This window comes from Pyxicephalus adspersus, unplaced genomic scaffold, assembly GCF_032062135.1.
Source record: "Pyxicephalus adspersus unplaced genomic scaffold, UCB_Pads_2.0 Sca344, whole genome shotgun sequence".
Lineage (NCBI taxonomy): Eukaryota > Metazoa > Chordata > Amphibia > Anura > Pyxicephalidae > Pyxicephalus > Pyxicephalus adspersus.
The window spans coordinates 1-16,478 of NW_027317351.1; the positions used below are offsets into that span (position 1 = coordinate 1).

A 16,478-nucleotide genomic window follows, 5' to 3' on the forward strand; every position below is an offset into this window, starting at 1 on the left:
CCGGGCAAATGGCTTTCCGCACTCATTACACAAAAAGTTCTTCTCAGCCCCATGAACCACCTGATGGTCAACAAGGCTGGATCGGCGGGTGAAGCACTTACCACAGTCAGGGCAAGAAAACGGCTTCTCGCCCGTGTGAGATCGTTGGTGTTCCGCCAGGATGGATTTGAGAGTAAAGCACTTCCCACATTCAGAGCAGGAATATGGCCGCTCACCAGTGTGTATCCGCAGGTGCTCGACCAAGGACGACCTCAGTGTGAAGGACTTCCCACACTCTGAACAAGAGAACGGCCTTTCCTGCCGGTGAAACTTTGCATGTTTTACCAGATTAGACCTCTGAGCAAAACACTTTCCACACTCAGGACACAAAAATGGCTTCTCCCCGGAATGAGTCCTCTGGTGAATGATAAGTCCTGAGTTATAGGCAAAATGTTTCCCGCACTCAGAACAGGAGAGGGGCTTTGAGACCGTGATGTTCCTCAACATGTTGACTTTTCGAGGATGCGAGCGCTTCTTTTCTGAAGCAGAATAAGGTATTTTACTCTCTCTATGAGGCTTCCTAAAATTTGATGGATCCACAGATCTGACCAGTCCTGAACGAGAATTTGAGACAATGGGGATTTCTGCATCTTCTGCAAGATTGTCACCTTCCACCTCGTAATCTGAATAGGTTTTTACAACGTTGTATCCATCTGAAAGAGTCACAAAACAACATTTTAGTGGTGGACACTAGTGGTAGAAATGATGACAAACAGTATGTGAGGGGAATACACAAGAGATAGTATACAGTGGAGGACAAGGACAATGATGCAGGGGAACAGAATGAAGCAGAGGGCAGGATGGGAGGGGAAGAGGCAGAAAGCGGGACGCGAGAGGAAGCAGCAGAGCGCGGGACGTGAGAGAAAGGAGCAGAGTGGAGGAGGCGAAGGAAAGGAGCAGAGCCCAAGACGCAAGGTGAAGGAGCAGAACACAGGACACAAGGAGAAAAAGCAGAGAGCGAGACACGAGGGGAAGAAGCAGAGAGCGGGACATGAGGGGATGGAGCAGAGAGCGGGACATGAGGGGATGGAGCAGCATACAGGATATGGAGATGGAGTCTGTGGAGTAATTACATTTTATACTCACCTCTATTGATCTCTACCAATGTTTGCTCCTCCTTACAAGGCTCATTGTACATTATATACATCTCTTCTTCCTCCTCTTTGACTTCAACTTTAAAAGCAATGACATCGTCTGCCTAAGAAAATATTAAATTCAGAGAAAAGGTAACACAAATTTATAGGATCCACACAGATTTTCTGCAGAGCAGTGTGAAGTCATATTTGTGAGACCCTCAGTGCAACCAACCTGATCATCAGTAGGGATGGTGTCATCTTCCTGTATGGAATCCCGGGAATACAGAGGACGGGGACATCTCTCTGGTGGGTTCCCATTACTGGATCCATCTGTAGGAAACACACACACTGACTGAATACATTGTCTCTATGTGTTTATCAGATGATGGGGATCTATCCTCCGTACTGCTCTCTCCTTTACAATAAAGTCTCCTCTTACTCGGTGATGTGAGAGTCTGGTGGTCCTCCATCATGACGTCCTTGTAGAGGTCCTTGTGTCCTTCTAAATACTCCCACTCCTCCATGGAGAAATAGACAGTGACATCCTGACTTCTTATAGGAACCTGACACACACAATGGTACAGTCACCATCCAGACACATCTCATAATAATCTCCCAGAATTCCCGGCACCGCTCACCTCTCCCGTCAGCAGCTCAATGATCTCTCTGGTAACTTCTACGATCTTCTTCTCATTTCTCTCAGATGTCAGGGAGGGAGGTGGAGGCACAGTGATGGTTACCTGGTCACCAGACTTCACAGGAGGAAAACTCTATGTTTAAACAGAAACAAATTTACCTTCTCAGAATTCTCCTCACCTCCGGACAGGTCTGTGTTTTATTAGGAGAGATAAAAGTTATGACATGTGACATCCCAGAATCCTCCTCACCTCTCCGGTCAGCAGGGTGATGATCTCCAGGGTGAGGTCCAATATCTTCTCTGTCATGTGACTCTGCTCCTTCATCCTTAATTCCTCCATGAGCCACAACAGTCAAGGTAAAGGAAGTTGGCTTCTTCACAACTGCACTTTCATCTCAGTTTATTTATTGCTAAACATAAAGTGATAACATTCACTACAACGAACATGAAACAAGATCAGCTTTTGCATAGTTTTGGAAAGTTGAGTGGTGGAAGAGGTGTAGAAGATCAGGACACCTGGAACTTTCTCAAACCATTTCACAATGTGACTGCTGACTGAGATGTTAAAGATTAGAACATGTGAGAGGATGGGGACCTTCCCAGATCCTTTCACAATAGGACTAATATTAAAACTCTCTGGAGAAGACAGACCATGGTGGGTGAACCTGGGTGATCCAGAAAACCTGGGTTCTCCCATGATAGTCTATCTTCTCCTGTCTTTAAGAGTTTTAATAATTCCCGCCCAATGTCTTTTCTTCATAAACAACTGATGATCTGCAATCTTTTGAACAGTTCTGGGAATAAACATATCTCCTGTTGAGCCTCTTCATTGACCATGAACATTGCCATTCATACCAGTTCACCTGGTAAAGTCATCCTTTATCTCAACTCAATAGGTGGCATGTCTCTATTTGTGTGATACGCCATCCCCTGGAAAAGCTTACCTGAACCTTCTTAGCCTGTTCCCTTCTTACTGTGTCCTTCCCAAAAGGCCAGTTGCCCAATCGGGTGGTGCTTTGGGGTCACCAACCCTCAACAGGCCTGAGGATCAGACCATCCTGAACGGGCTTCTGGTGCAATGACTGATGGATCAGAGATTATTCCAGGCAGCCTGGTGGAACCTTCCAAATCTCCTTGGTTCAGGAACCGGCCAATAGGAGGAACACAACCACTGGACCTCAGGGTTGTTTACAGTTGCCAATGGCCATTGGGCCACACACAGCTAGTTGGGCCCCCAGGTCCTCCTCTATAGGTCCAATGTACAAGGACCCAGGTGCCCCGAAAGGGGTTATTGCAACCATTATTTTAAACCAATTACCTACATTAAGATTTCTCTTGTAATTGTCTGTTATCTGAATTCACAACAGGCTGTGTTCTTCTCCCCCGAAATGTGTAATAACCATAAAAATTGTCTTTCAGGGTAGGTGTCATCTAGGTGACCCCAAATCGCATACGGACTTACCAACAAACCAACATTCCTAAAAAGCTGCAGTGGGCTTAGCGTCCGCAGATGCTAAAGAGGGTCTCAGACCTTCCTATTGCCTGCAAATTCATAAGTACTCATTACATTTCATCATTTATTATTAATATCCACTGACAGGAACCCAGAGCCATAAATATCAAAGAAGTAGATGAAGCAAACCTTACCTACATTTACTTCCCTTTTAGATAACCACAAGACGGAAGTTACTGTCAACTTATGGTCACTTCCGGTAACCTGGGACCGCTCTATCTCAGCTATTGACAGTTCGACTCCTCCGACGAAGTGCGGCTCAACTCCGAAGCCACGCCCCTCACACCAGCAGGGTCTGGAGGCTGTTCGTATCAGGAAAGCGTGACGTAACCACGTACGGTAATTACGTTGTCGGCTCTAGTGAACACCAGAGTAGAAGCCACCATTTTTCCGAAGTCCCTGATAGCCAACTACACATCCCAGAATGATTTGCTGGAATCCTTTCTGATTATTTCCTGCCAAAGGCCAGAAGAGGAGCAGCTTTGTTACTGGAATGACAGGCTGGTAATAATATCTGAGTATCATTATTAATATTCATTTCGATTTTTATAATTCATATAATTAATAATATATGATTCCCTTTATATCATATCATTTTTCACCATTTATACCAGAAACCCATTTCTAGGTTTAATAATAATTGTAAATATTGATTTAATACAATTATAATGAATAATGCAATTACAATGATAAATAATAATTTTTAGATGTGTATAAACAGAATTAATTATTTTTAAAGGAATTCTTAATTTTTAGGTGAAAGTAATCTCTTGGCTAAAAACATTTTACTTTTTTGTATATTTTAGTTGCTGCCGTTGACTTTTGGAACAGATTTAGGTCGACCTGAGTTCACAAGAAGACCAGAAGTAGACTCGGTAGAATCCAAGAGAACCTGTCTGACCAACATGACTGATCTGGGGAGGATGGACAATGGTGCAGAACATAAGACTGAGAAGATATTTAACATTACTATGGAGATAATCACATTGCTCACCGGAAAGGTGAGAAGAACCCTGGGAGGTCACATGACTTCCCTCTTACCTTCATTAAGAAAACATGGACCTAACCAATGAGAAGTTAATCAACCAGGAAGTAGAGAGCTACTTAGCACATTTACATTATTTTGTTCTCATCAAGGCCTTCTGGTCATCATAGGAAGCTTTTTTGTGTCTTATTTTCTAGGAATGTACAATAGTGAAGACGGCATCTGGAGAGAATGTGGTGCCTAGCAGTTGCCCCTGTATCTCTCGAGACAAATCCAAGAACCATCAAGAGAAGATCCTTGGGGTTACCAAGAAGATTATGAAGCTGTTGACCAGAGAGGTGAGCAGGGAATTCTGGGACATTATTATGGGAAGTGTCTGGATGGTGACTGTATCATTGTGTGTGTCAGGTTCCCATATGGTGTCAGGATGTCACTGTCTATTTCTCCACATAGGAGATGGAGTACTCAGAAGAAGAGGAGGACTGGGAAAATGAAGTAGAAGAGGAGAATCCACCATTTCTTAAATCACTGTGTAAGAGGAGGCTTTGTTGTTTCATAACAGTCCTAGTAGATCTACCTAGATCCCCCATCAACATAGAGACAATGGATCTGAGTTATTAAAGCTCCCCAAGACTGGAGAAGGTAGACTATCATGGGTGAACCTTGGGGATCTAGCAAACCTGGAATGGATCTGGCCCAAGATGGAAAACATTTGCCGAATAAAAGCAAGTGGTTTTCAGGAAATCCATACCAGATTTGGTGGACTACCAAAGTTCTCCCACGATAGCCTTTCTTCTCCAGTGCTGGAGAGCTTTAATAAATCGGGCCCAATGTATTCAATCAGTGTCTGTGTTTCCTACAGATGGATCCAGTAACACGAACCAATCAGAGAGATGTCCCCGTACTCTGTATTCCACACCCGGAGATGACACCATACCACAGGATGATCAGGTAGGTGGAGCTGAGGGCCGTAATATCACGCTGGGTAAGGATTTTGGCATTGATCGTGAGAACACTGTCCTTTTACAAACTCTTTAGGCAGAAAAGCTTCGAGATATGGAGATAATTGTGAAAGAAGATGAGGAGGAGATTGCTATACCCTTCACAGTGAAGGAAGAAGAAACGGGTGAGCAGTAAACACAGGATTCAAAGGATTTACAAGAGTCCAACTCTACAACAATCTCTGGCTCTGAGTCAGGAGCCACCAACTTTAGTAGACTCAAGGCTCTTGCCATTTGGTTGTCAGCAGTGAAGACCAGAATGGATTACCATTGGTGGGGTGGGGCATTCATCCAACAAAATCTCAATAAGAGTTTGGACATGATATGGTTTGAAGCTTTCTGCTAATGTAAGTACGTCACTCGAAGATTTAGAACTTTGGTCTGAATGCTTTTTTAGACATATTTGAGTAGACAAATTGAGTTTTGTTGCTCAAATGTCATAAAGCTTAACCCAGCCATTAACAAGACATGGGATAGCCAATGACAGACCAGGTTGTCATCTGCTAAGGAGGAAATGATCATTGAAATTATTCATATTGAATTAACTCAGTAGAATCTTCATCAAAGCCCACTCAATAGCTGACCAAAGGCAGCCAATATGACTGAATAATCATAAATTAAGACCAGACCTCAAAAGTCACCAGAACCATAAGTGGGTTCAGACCTGCAGGCGAGCCCATGTTTAATGCACATATCACATCTGAGAAGGGCCGGGGTATGAAGGATCCTGCCATAATCTTACAACAAAATACATTGGGTAAAAAGAAACACAAACCAATGTTTTAGGTCCGGAATGTGTGGCTTTACTCCATTCAATACTCCATATCAATTATTTCTCTAAGCCAAGAATGGGTTTTCTAGAGGTACCCCATAGACATTACATCAAGATTAGATCTTGACCAAATTGGTCAGATTGGGGTAATGTCATCAGTTTGGGCAGATCAAATTGCCTATGCAGAAAAAATTCTGTGTATGGGGCTGTGATTGAGGTTGGGATGATACCTCACCACAGTTTATGCCTGTTGAGTGGCCTGCTTAGACAACATCATGCTACATAGTAGGCAATGAGTGAAATATTATCACTATGTAATTGTCCCTTTCTTTTCATCACCAGACTGTGACATGGATGACAATGAACTTGCAGAAGAAGATTCTCCAGTAGAACCCTCCAATCCTGAAGAATGGTTTTCTGACAGTGATGCTACCACCCCCGAAGCCACCTACAGCGGTGACAGATTATTTCCATGCTTCCAGTGTAGTAAATGTTTCACCCGGAAGTCAAGTCTTATCCGTCACCAGAGAATTCACACAGGTGAAAAGCCATTTCCCTGTTCCCAGTGTCATAAACGATTCACACGCAAAGCGACTCTTCTGGAGCACATGAGAGTTCACACAGGAGGGAAACCCTTTGTGTGTGCAGAGTGCGGGGAAGGTTTTGCTCAAAATTCCCAACTTATAACCCACAAAAAGATACACATGGATGACAGGCCAATTTCATGCACAGACTGCGGTAAATGTTTTGACCAAAAGTCTGATCTTGCTATACATCGGAGGGTCCACCGGGCCAAGACCCTTTTTACCTGCTCTGACTGTGGTAAAGGGTTCATTCAAAAGTCCGTGCTAGTCATCCATCAAAGAACTCACACGGGTGAGAGACCTTATTCTTGCAACGAGTGTGGCAAAGGTTTTACACAAAAATCAGACTTGGCGGTCCACCAAAGGACCCACACAGGGGAACGTCCCTTTATGTGTATTGAGTGCGGAAAGAGCTTCACACAGAAGTCAACATTAGTTATCCATCAAAGGATCCACCGAGGGGAAAAACCATTTACATGTGGAGAATGCGGAAGACGATTTACTCAGAAGTCCACTTTGGTGACCCACCAAAAACTTCACACCCCACTGAAATTGTTACATTGTTTTTCCAGAGATCCACAGTAGGCAGTGATGTGACATAAAAAGAACTTGTCTTCACATCAACATGTACAATCAGTGTTGAGCATGGTCTCCAACCCAATAAGTCCTTGAAGGAGAGCAGAAGGTCTTTTAAACTGAGCCAGTTAAAGGAGTTTGGAGACCTCTTAGAACTCCCACAGGAAATTCGATAAGAGATCCAGATGAAGACCCAGTTGACACCAGAGAGCCCAAATACACCAGTTGAAAACACCAAAACCACCCATGAAGATTTCAAGTGCACCTTGGGACCACCCATGAAGATCTCATTTGGATCGACCTGTGACATAGCTAACTATCAGCCCTGAAGCTTAGCTTCTCCCTCCCAGCTGATCATTACTGGGATTTTTCCTTCAAATAGGCTGAAGACTGAATATGATCTAATCAATATAATAGTCTGGTTTAAATACAATAAAGTAAAAAAAAAACAGGGAAGAGTGATTTTTCAATGTGAAGGAGCCAGCTGTTGGCCACCATTTCCTTACCAGATTTAGAACGATGTTAGCTGGCATCTGTTTAAGCAACGTGCATTTCATCCTTTTTAGCAGAGACACATGTGACTTTTTTTCTTAACAAAGTAGTTTACCTTAGGCCCTTTAGTGAAAACTGGTGACAACACAGAGCCAAACTAGAGTCTTGCACTTTCTGTTGCTTTATTCTATGTATCAGCATTCACAAAGACTTCATCAAGTTCCTAGCAGGAGGAAACATCCCTGTGCCAGAATTCACTAAAATCTGAAATATAAAGTTTGGGTGAGATGACTTTTACGTTGCCGAGAATGTATTTGCATTAGACAGGACCACTACTTCACTGTACCCACTTTGTCGCATGCCTTTAAGTGTTATAATGTATAGTGCAAAATGCCTGCAAAAACAAAAACAAAAAAAGAAACAATTTAATAAATAATTTTATACCTTTGTGAAGTCCTAAGCATTTTACATTTTTAGTAACTGGTGCTTAATGTAAGGAATCCGTTAAAAAAAAGTTTCTTATGTTTCTAAATTAAATGTGTCATTATTGATACAACCAAATCTTTCCAGGCTGTGTTCAATATAAGGGTAAACTGTGCATATAGGTCACAATGGCTGTAAGGTTTCATGTAAGCCATGATTTACATTGTTTATCCTTATGGGTTAATAGATCTACCCTCCACTTTAGACACCAATTGCCGGGTATTACCTCTAATCTCTTAAAACTGTTAGACTCCCTGTTGAGATCGAACGCTTTCTCATCCAAGATTGGCCCTATGACTCCAATTTTTGATAAACCAGCATTCCCACCAGCTATAGGGGTAGACCAGTTTCTAATGTGGATGGCAGATGAGGACATACTGCTTATAGGGCATCAGACAACTTCATTTCCAGGTAAGGTACCATCAGCTGGCCTTTACCCACACAGAAAAAGTCTGGAAATTTTCACCCAAGACATTTAAGTATCTATAGACGAACCATGACGATCAACCAGGCTGTCTTGGCACAGCCAATTTGCAGGATTGTCCTTGACAATTAGTGTTCAGCTCTGGTTGGTCAAGGACTGAATACCCTTTAGAGAGTTTATCTGAAGGGCCTTCTCACCAAGTTTACATCAGAACTTTACACAATTTCTACTGCATGGTCAGGACTAGGAAGGCAGAGGACAAAGAAGAACATTTTGCCGATAATACATTTCTTTACATTACATTACCTATCATGACAACAGACGAATCCCTAAATGTAAAAATCCCATCTTTAATAAAGTCTCATCTTACCCGTTGATGTGAAGGTCCGGTGGTCCTCCATCATGGCGTCCTTGTAGAGGTCCTTGTGTCCTTCTAAATACTCCCACTCCTCCATGGAGAAATAGACAGTGACATCCTGACACCTTATAGGAACCTGACACACACAATGATACAGTCACCATCCAGACACATCTCATAATAATCTCCCAGAATTCCCGGCACCGCTCACCTCTCCCGTCAGCAGCTCAATGATCTCTCTGGTAACTTCTACGATCTTCTTTTCATTTCTCTCAGATGTCAGGGAGGGAGGTGGAGGCACAGTGATGGTTACCTGGTCACCAGACTTCACAGGAGGAAAACTCTATGTTTAAACAGAAACAAATTTACCTTCTCAGAATTCTCCTCACCTCCGGACAGGTCTGTGTTTTATTAGGAGAGATAAAAGTTATGACATGTGACGTCCCAGAATCCTCCTCACCTCTCCGGTCAGCAGGGTGATGATCTCCAGGGTGAGGTCCAATATCTTCTCTGTCATGTGACTCTGCTCCTTCATCCTTAATTCCTCCATGAGCCACAACAGTCAAGGTAAAGGAAGTTGGCTTCTTCACAACTGCACTTTCATCTCAGTTTATTTATTGCTAAACATAAAGTGATAACATTCACTACAACGAACATGAAACAAGATCAGCTTTTGCATAGTTTTGGAAAGTTGAGTGGTGGAAGAGGTGTAGAAGATCAGGACACCTGGAACTTTCTCAAACCATTTCACAATGTGACTGCTGACTGAGATGTTAAAGATTAGAACATGTGAGAGGATGGGGACCTTCCCAGATCCTTTCACAATAGGACTAATATTAAAACTCTCTGGAGAAGACAGACCATGGTGGGTGAACCTGGGTGATCCAGAAAACCTGGGTTCTCCCATGATAGTCTATCTTCTCCCGTCTTTAAGAGTTTTAATAATTCCCGCCCAATGTCTTTTCTTCATAAACAACTGATGATCTACAATCTTTTGAACAGTTCTGGGAATAAACATATCTCCTGTTGAGCCTCTTCATTGACCATGAACATTGCCATTCATACCAGTTCACCTGGTAAAGTCATCCTTTATCTCAACTCAATAGGTGGCATGTCTCTATTTGTGTGATACGCCATCCCCTGGAAAAGCTTACCTGAACCTTCTTAGCCTGTTACCTTCTTACTGTGTCCTTCCCAAAAGGCCAGTTGCCCAATCGGGTGGTGCTTTGGGGTCACCAACCCTCAACAGGCCTGAGGATCGGACCATCCTGAACGGTCTTCTGGTGCAATGACTGATGGATCAGAGATTATTCCAGGCAGCCTGGTGGAACCTTCCAAATCTCCTTGGTTCAGGAACCGGCCAATAGGAGGAACACAACCACTGGACCTCAGGGTTGTTTACAGTTGCCAATGGCCATTGGGCCACACACAGCTAGTTGGGCCCCCAGGTCCTCCTCTATAGGTCCAATGTACAAGGACCCAGGTGCCCCGAAAGGGGTTATTGCAACCATTATTTTAAACCAATTACCTACATTAAGATTTCTCTTGTAATTGTCTGTTATCTGAATTCACAACAGGCTGTGTTCTTCTCCCCCGAAATGTGTAATAACCATAAAAATTGTCTTTCAGGGTAGGTGTCATCTAGGTGACCCCAAATCGCATACGGACTTACCAACAAACCAACATTCCTAAAAAGCTGCAGTGGGCTTAGCGTCCGCAGATGCTAAAGAGGGTCTCAGACCTTCCTATTGCCTGCAAATTCATAAGTACTCATTACATTTCATCATTTATTATTAATATCCACTGACAGGAACCCAGAGCCATAAATATCAAAGAAGTAGATGAAGCAAACCTTACCTACATTTACTTCCCTTTTAGATAACCACAAGACGGAAGTTACTGTCAACTTATGGTCACTTCCGGTAACCTGGGACCGCTCTATCTCAGCTATTGACAGTTCGACTCCTCCAACGAAGTGCGGCTCAACTCCGAAGCCACGCCCCTCACACCAGCAGGGTCTGGAGGCTGTTCGTATCAGGAAAGCGTGACGTAACCACGTACGGTAATTACGTTGTCGGCTCTAGTGAACACCAGAGTAGAAGCCACCATTTTTCCGAAGTCCCTGATAGCCAACTACACATCCCAGAATGATTTGCTGGAATCCTTTCTGATTATTTCCTGCCAAAGGCCAGAAGAGGAGCAGCTTTGTTACTGGAATGACAGGCTGGTAATAATATCTGAGTATCATTATTAATATTCATTTCGATTTTTATAATTCATATAATTAATAATATATTATTCCCTTTATATCATATCATTTTTCACCATTTATACCAGAAACCCATTTCTAGGTTTAATAATAATTGTAAATATTGATTTAATACAATTATAATGAATAATGCAATTACAATGATAAATAATAATTTTTAGATGTGTATAAACAGAATTAATTATTTTTAAAGGAATTCTTAATTTTTAGGTGAAAGTAATCTCTTGGCTAAAAACATTTTACTTTTTTGTATATTTTAGTTGCTGCCGTTGACTTTTGGAACAGATTTAGGTCGACCTGAGTTCACAAGAAGACCAGAAGTAGACTCGGTAGAATCCAAGAGAACCTGTCTGACCAACATGACTGATCTGGGGAGGATGGACAATGGTGCAGAACATAAGACTGAGAAGATATTTAACATTACTATGGAGATAATCACATTGCTCACCGGAAAGGTGAGAAGAACCCTGGGAGGTCACATGACTTCCCTCTTACCTTCATTAAGAAAACATGGACCTAACCAATGAGAAGTTAATCAACCAGGAAGTAGAGAGCTACTTAGCACATTTACATTATTTTGTTCTCATCAAGGCCTTCTGGTCATCATAGGAAGCTTTTTTGTGTCTTATTTTCTAGGAATGTACAATAGTGAAGACGGCATCTGGAGAGAATGTGGTGCCTAGCAGTTGCCCCTGTATCTCTCGAGACAAATCCAAGAACCATCAAGAGAAGATCCTTGGGGTTACCAAGAAGATTATGAAGCTGTTGACCAGAGAGGTGAGCAGGGAATTCTGGGACATTATTATGGGAAGTGTCTGGATGGTGACTGTATCATTGTGTGTGTCAGGTTCCCATATGGTGTCAGGATGTCACTGTCTATTTCTCCACATAGGAGATGGAGTACTCAGAAGAAGAGGAGGACTGGGAAAATGAAGTAGAAGAGGAGAATCCACCATTTCTTAAATCACTGTGTAAGAGGAGACTTTGTTGTTTCAAAACAGTCCTAGTAGATCTACCTAGATCCCCCATCAACATAGAGACAATGGATCTGAGTTATTAAAGCTCCCCAAGACTGGAGAAGGTAGACTATCATGGGTGAACCTTGGGGATCTAGCAAACCTGGAATGGATCTGGCCCAAGATGGAAAACATTTGCCGAATAAAAGCAAGTGGTTTTCAGGAAATCCATACCAGATTTGGTGGACTACCAAAGTTCTCCCACGATAGCCTTTCTTCTCCAGTGCTGGAGAGCTTTAATAAATCGGGCCCAATGTATTCAATCAGTGTCTGTGTTTCCTACAGATGGATCCAGTAACACGAACCAATCAGAGAGATGTCCCCGTGCTCTGTATTCCACACCCGGAGATGACACCATACCACAGGATGATCAGGTAGGTGGAGCTGAGGGCCGTAATATCACGCTGGGTAAGGATTTTGGCATTGATCGTGAGAACACTGTCCTTTTACAAACTCTTTAGGCAGAAAATCTTCGAGATATGGAGATAATTGTGAAAGAAGATGAGGAGGAGATTGCTATACCCTTCACAGTGAAGGAAGAAGAAACGGGTGAGCAGTAAACACAGGATTCAAAGGATTTACAAGAGTCCAACTCTACAACAATCTCTGGCTCTGAGTCAGGAGCCACCAACTTTAGTAGACTCAAGGCTCTTGCCATTTGGTTGTCAGCAGTGAAGACCAGAATGGATTACCATTGGTGGGGTGGGGCATTCATCCAACAAAATCTCAATAAGAGTTTGGACATGATATGGTTTGAAGCTTTCTGCTAATGTAAGTACGTCACTCGAAGATTTAGAACTTTGGTCTGAATGCTTTTTTAGACATATTTGAGTAGACAAATTGAGATTTGTTGCTCAAATGTCATAAAGCTTAACCCAGCCATTAACAAGACATGGGATAGCCAATGACAGACCAGGTTGTCATCTGCTAAGGAGGAAATGATCATTGAAATTATTCATATTGAATTAACTCAGTAGAATCTTCATCAAAGCCCACTCAATAGCTGACCAAAGGCAGCCAATATGACTGAATAATCATAAATTAAGACCAGACCTCAAAAGTCACCAGAACCATAAGTGGGTTCAGACCTGCAGGCGAGCTCATGTTTAATGCACATATCACATCTGAGAAGGGCCGGGGTATGAAGGATCCTGCCATAATCTTACAACAAAATACATTGGGTAAAAAGAAACACAAACCAATGTTTTAGGTCCGGAATGTGTGGCTTTACTCCATTCAATACTCCATATCAATTATTTCTCTAAGCCAAGAATGGGTTTTCTAGAGGTACCCCATAGACATTACATCAAGATTAGATCTTGACCAAATTGGTCAGATTGGGGTAATGTCATCAGTTTGGGCAGATCAAATTGCCTATGCAGAAAAAATTCTGTGTATGGGGCTGTGATTGAGGTTGGGATGATACCTCACCACAGTTTATGCCTGTTGAGTGGCCTGCTTAGACAACATCATGCTACATAGTAGGCAATGAGTGAAATATTATCACTATGTAATTGTCCCTTTCTTTTCATCACCAGACTGTGACATGGATGACAATGAACTTGCAGAAGAAGATTCTCCAGTAGAACCCTCCAATCCTGAAGAATGGTTTTCTGACAGTGATGCTACCACCCCCGAAGCCACCTACAGCGGTGACAGATTATTTCCATGCTTCCAGTGTAGTAAATGTTTCACCCGGAAGTCAAGTCTTATCCGTCACCAGAGAATTCACACAGGTGAAAAGCCATTTCCCTGTTCCCAGTGTCATAAACGATTCACACGCAAAGCGACTCTTCTGGAGCACATGAGAGTTCACACAGGAGGGAAACCCTTTGTGTGTGCAGAGTGCGGGGAAGGTTTTGCTCAAAATTCCCAACTTATAACCCACAAAAAGATACACATGGATGACAGGCCAATTTCATGCACAGACTGCGGCAAATGTTTTGACCAAAAGTCTGATCTTGCTATACATCGGAGGGTCCACCGGGCCAAGACCCTTTTTACTTGCTCTGACTGTGGTAAAGGGTTCATTCAAAAGTCCGTGCTAGTCATCCATCAAAGAACTCACACGGGTGAGAGACCTTATTCTTGCAACGAGTGTGGCAAAGGTTTTACACAAAAATCAGACTTGGCGGTCCACCAAAGGACCCACACAGGGGAACGTCCCTTTATGTGTATTGAGTGCGGAAAGAGCTTCACACAGAAGTCAACATTAGTTATCCATCAAAGGATCCACCGAGGGGAAAAACCATTTACATGTGGAGAATGCGGAAGACGATTTACTCAGAAGTCCACTTTGGTGACCCACCAAAAACTTCACACCCCACTGAAATTGTTACATTGTTTTTCCAGAGATCCACAGTAGGCAGTGATGTGACATAAAAAGAACTTGTCTTCACATCAACATGTACAATCAGTGTTGAGCATGGTCTCCAACCCAATAAGTCCTTGAAGGAGAGCAGAAGGTCTTTTAAACTGAGCCAGTTAAAGGAGTTTGGAGACCTCTTAGAACTCCCACAGGAAATTCGATAAGAGATCCAGATGAAGACCCAGTTGACACCAGAGAGCCCAAATACACCAGTTGAAAACACCAAAACCACCCATGAAGATTTCAAGTGCACCTTGGGACCACCCATGAAGATCTCATTTGGATCGACCTGTGACATAGCTAACTATCAGCCCTGAAGCTTAGCTTCTCCCTCCCAGCTGATCATTACTGGGATTTTTCCTTCAAATAGGCTGAAGACTGAATATGATCTAATCAATATAATAGTCTGGTTTAAATACAATAAAGTAAAAAAAAAACAGGGAAGAGTGATTTTTCAATGTGAAGGAGCCAGCTGTTGGCCACCATTTCCTTACCAGATTTAGAACGATGTTAGCTGGCATCTGTTTAAGCAACGTGCATTTCATCCTTTTTAGCAGAGACACATGTGACTTTTTTTCTTAACAAAGTAGTTTACCTTAGGCCCTTTAGTGAAAACTGGTGACAACACAGAGCCAAACTAGAGTCTTGCACTTTCTGTTGCTTTATTCTATGTATCAGCATTCACAAAGACTTCATCAAGTTCCTAGCAGGAGGAAACATCCCTGTGCCAGAATTCACTAAAATCTGAAATATAAAGTTTGGGTGAGATGACTTTTACGTTGCCGAGAATGTATTTGCATTAGACAGGACCACTACTTCACTGTACCCACTTTGTCGCATGCCTTTAAGTGTTATAATGTATAGTGCAAAATGCCTGCAAAAACAAAAACAAAAAAAGAAACAATTTAATAAATAATTTTATACCTTTGTGAAGTCCTAAGCATTTTACATTTTTAGTAACTGGTGCTTAATGTAAGGAATCCGTTAAAAAAAAGTTTCTTATGTTTCTAAATTAAATGTGTCATTATTGATACAACCAAATCTTTCCAGGCTGTGTTCAATATAAGGGTAAACTGTGCATATAGGTCACAATGGCTGTAAGGTTTCATGTAAGCCATGATTTACATTGTTTATCCTTATGGGTTAATAGATCTACCCTCCACTTTAGACACCAATTGCCGGGTATTACCTCTAATCTCTTAAAACTGTTAGACTCCCTGTTGAGAACGAACGCTCTCTCATGCAAGATTGGCCCTATGACTCCAATTTTTGATAAACCAGCATTCCCACCAGCTATAGGGGTAGACCAGTTTCTAATGTGGATGGCAGATGAGGACAGACATGTTTATACAATTCTACAGAATGGTCGCCTGCCTCCCGTCCTCCCTAGATGCTCAGACCCGCAGAAAACCCTTCTCCTGGTTTCTTTATAGACAGCTGGCGTCATTTATATCCCAATTTAAATACACAATTGATAACTAGAAATCATACCGCATTTGAATCCCTGCTTAGGTCTCAGGATTGACTGTCACATACCCTATCCCAGCTTTATCATATACTGCTAAAAGATAGTGACAATTCAGGCCTTACACTACTAGGACCGATATTGGGAAAATTATATTGGAACACCAATCTCAGCTGAAGAATGGAAACACAAACTGGCTCTTCCATGTAAAGCCCAAGAGACCAACTACAAAATTCTTTCTAGATGGTATCTCCACCCACATTCATCACATATCCTCTGCCACCTCTGACAGATGTTGGCGCTGCCAGACACAAGGGGGCACCATGGTGCGCATCTGGTGGGAAGGCCCATCTATGTATAGCCTATGGGACAACATATTACTCTATAATACAATCACTGGCTCTGACGTACCCAACAATC

General features: G+C 42.4%; 2 protein-coding genes and 1 long non-coding RNA gene across 3 annotated transcripts; 1 reads left to right on the forward strand and 2 right to left on the reverse strand.

The window, feature by feature from the left end:
* Window positions 1–6: 6 nt before the first annotated feature.
* Window positions 7–3,389, reverse strand: LOC140345018 (gastrula zinc finger protein XlCGF66.1-like; the record flags this gene model as incomplete). Its single annotated transcript, XM_072432190.1, has 6 exons — window positions 2,003–3,389; window positions 1,754–1,885; window positions 1,555–1,678; window positions 1,348–1,445; window positions 1,126–1,237; window positions 7–692 (listed from the first exon to the last, which is right to left on the reverse strand). Coding segments are annotated over exons 1-6 (1,242 nt in total), but the record flags the coding sequence as incomplete, so codon positions are not given.
* A 314-nt stretch (window positions 3,390–3,703) lies between these two features.
* Window positions 3,704–15,521, forward strand: LOC140345020 (uncharacterized). Its single transcript, XM_072432192.1, has 14 exons — window positions 3,704–3,769; window positions 4,072–4,266; window positions 4,448–4,588; window positions 4,704–4,782; window positions 5,113–5,201; window positions 5,289–5,376; window positions 6,366–7,190; window positions 11,025–11,167; window positions 11,470–11,664; window positions 11,846–11,986; window positions 12,102–12,180; window positions 12,511–12,599; window positions 12,687–12,774; window positions 13,764–15,521. The coding sequence occupies exons 2-14, from the start codon at window positions 4,171–4,173 to the stop codon at window positions 14,588–14,590; spliced, it is 2,880 nt and encodes a 959-aa protein (XP_072288293.1). The 5' UTR covers window positions 3,704–3,769; window positions 4,072–4,170; the 3' UTR covers window positions 14,591–15,521.
* On the reverse strand, window positions 8,956–10,878 carry LOC140345019 (uncharacterized). Its single transcript, XR_011923731.1, has 3 exons — window positions 10,798–10,878; window positions 9,401–9,560; window positions 8,956–9,283 (listed from the first exon to the last, which is right to left on the reverse strand). It is a non-coding gene; the product is annotated as an uncharacterized lncRNA (long non-coding RNA).
* Window positions 15,522–16,478: the final 957 nt, after the last annotated feature.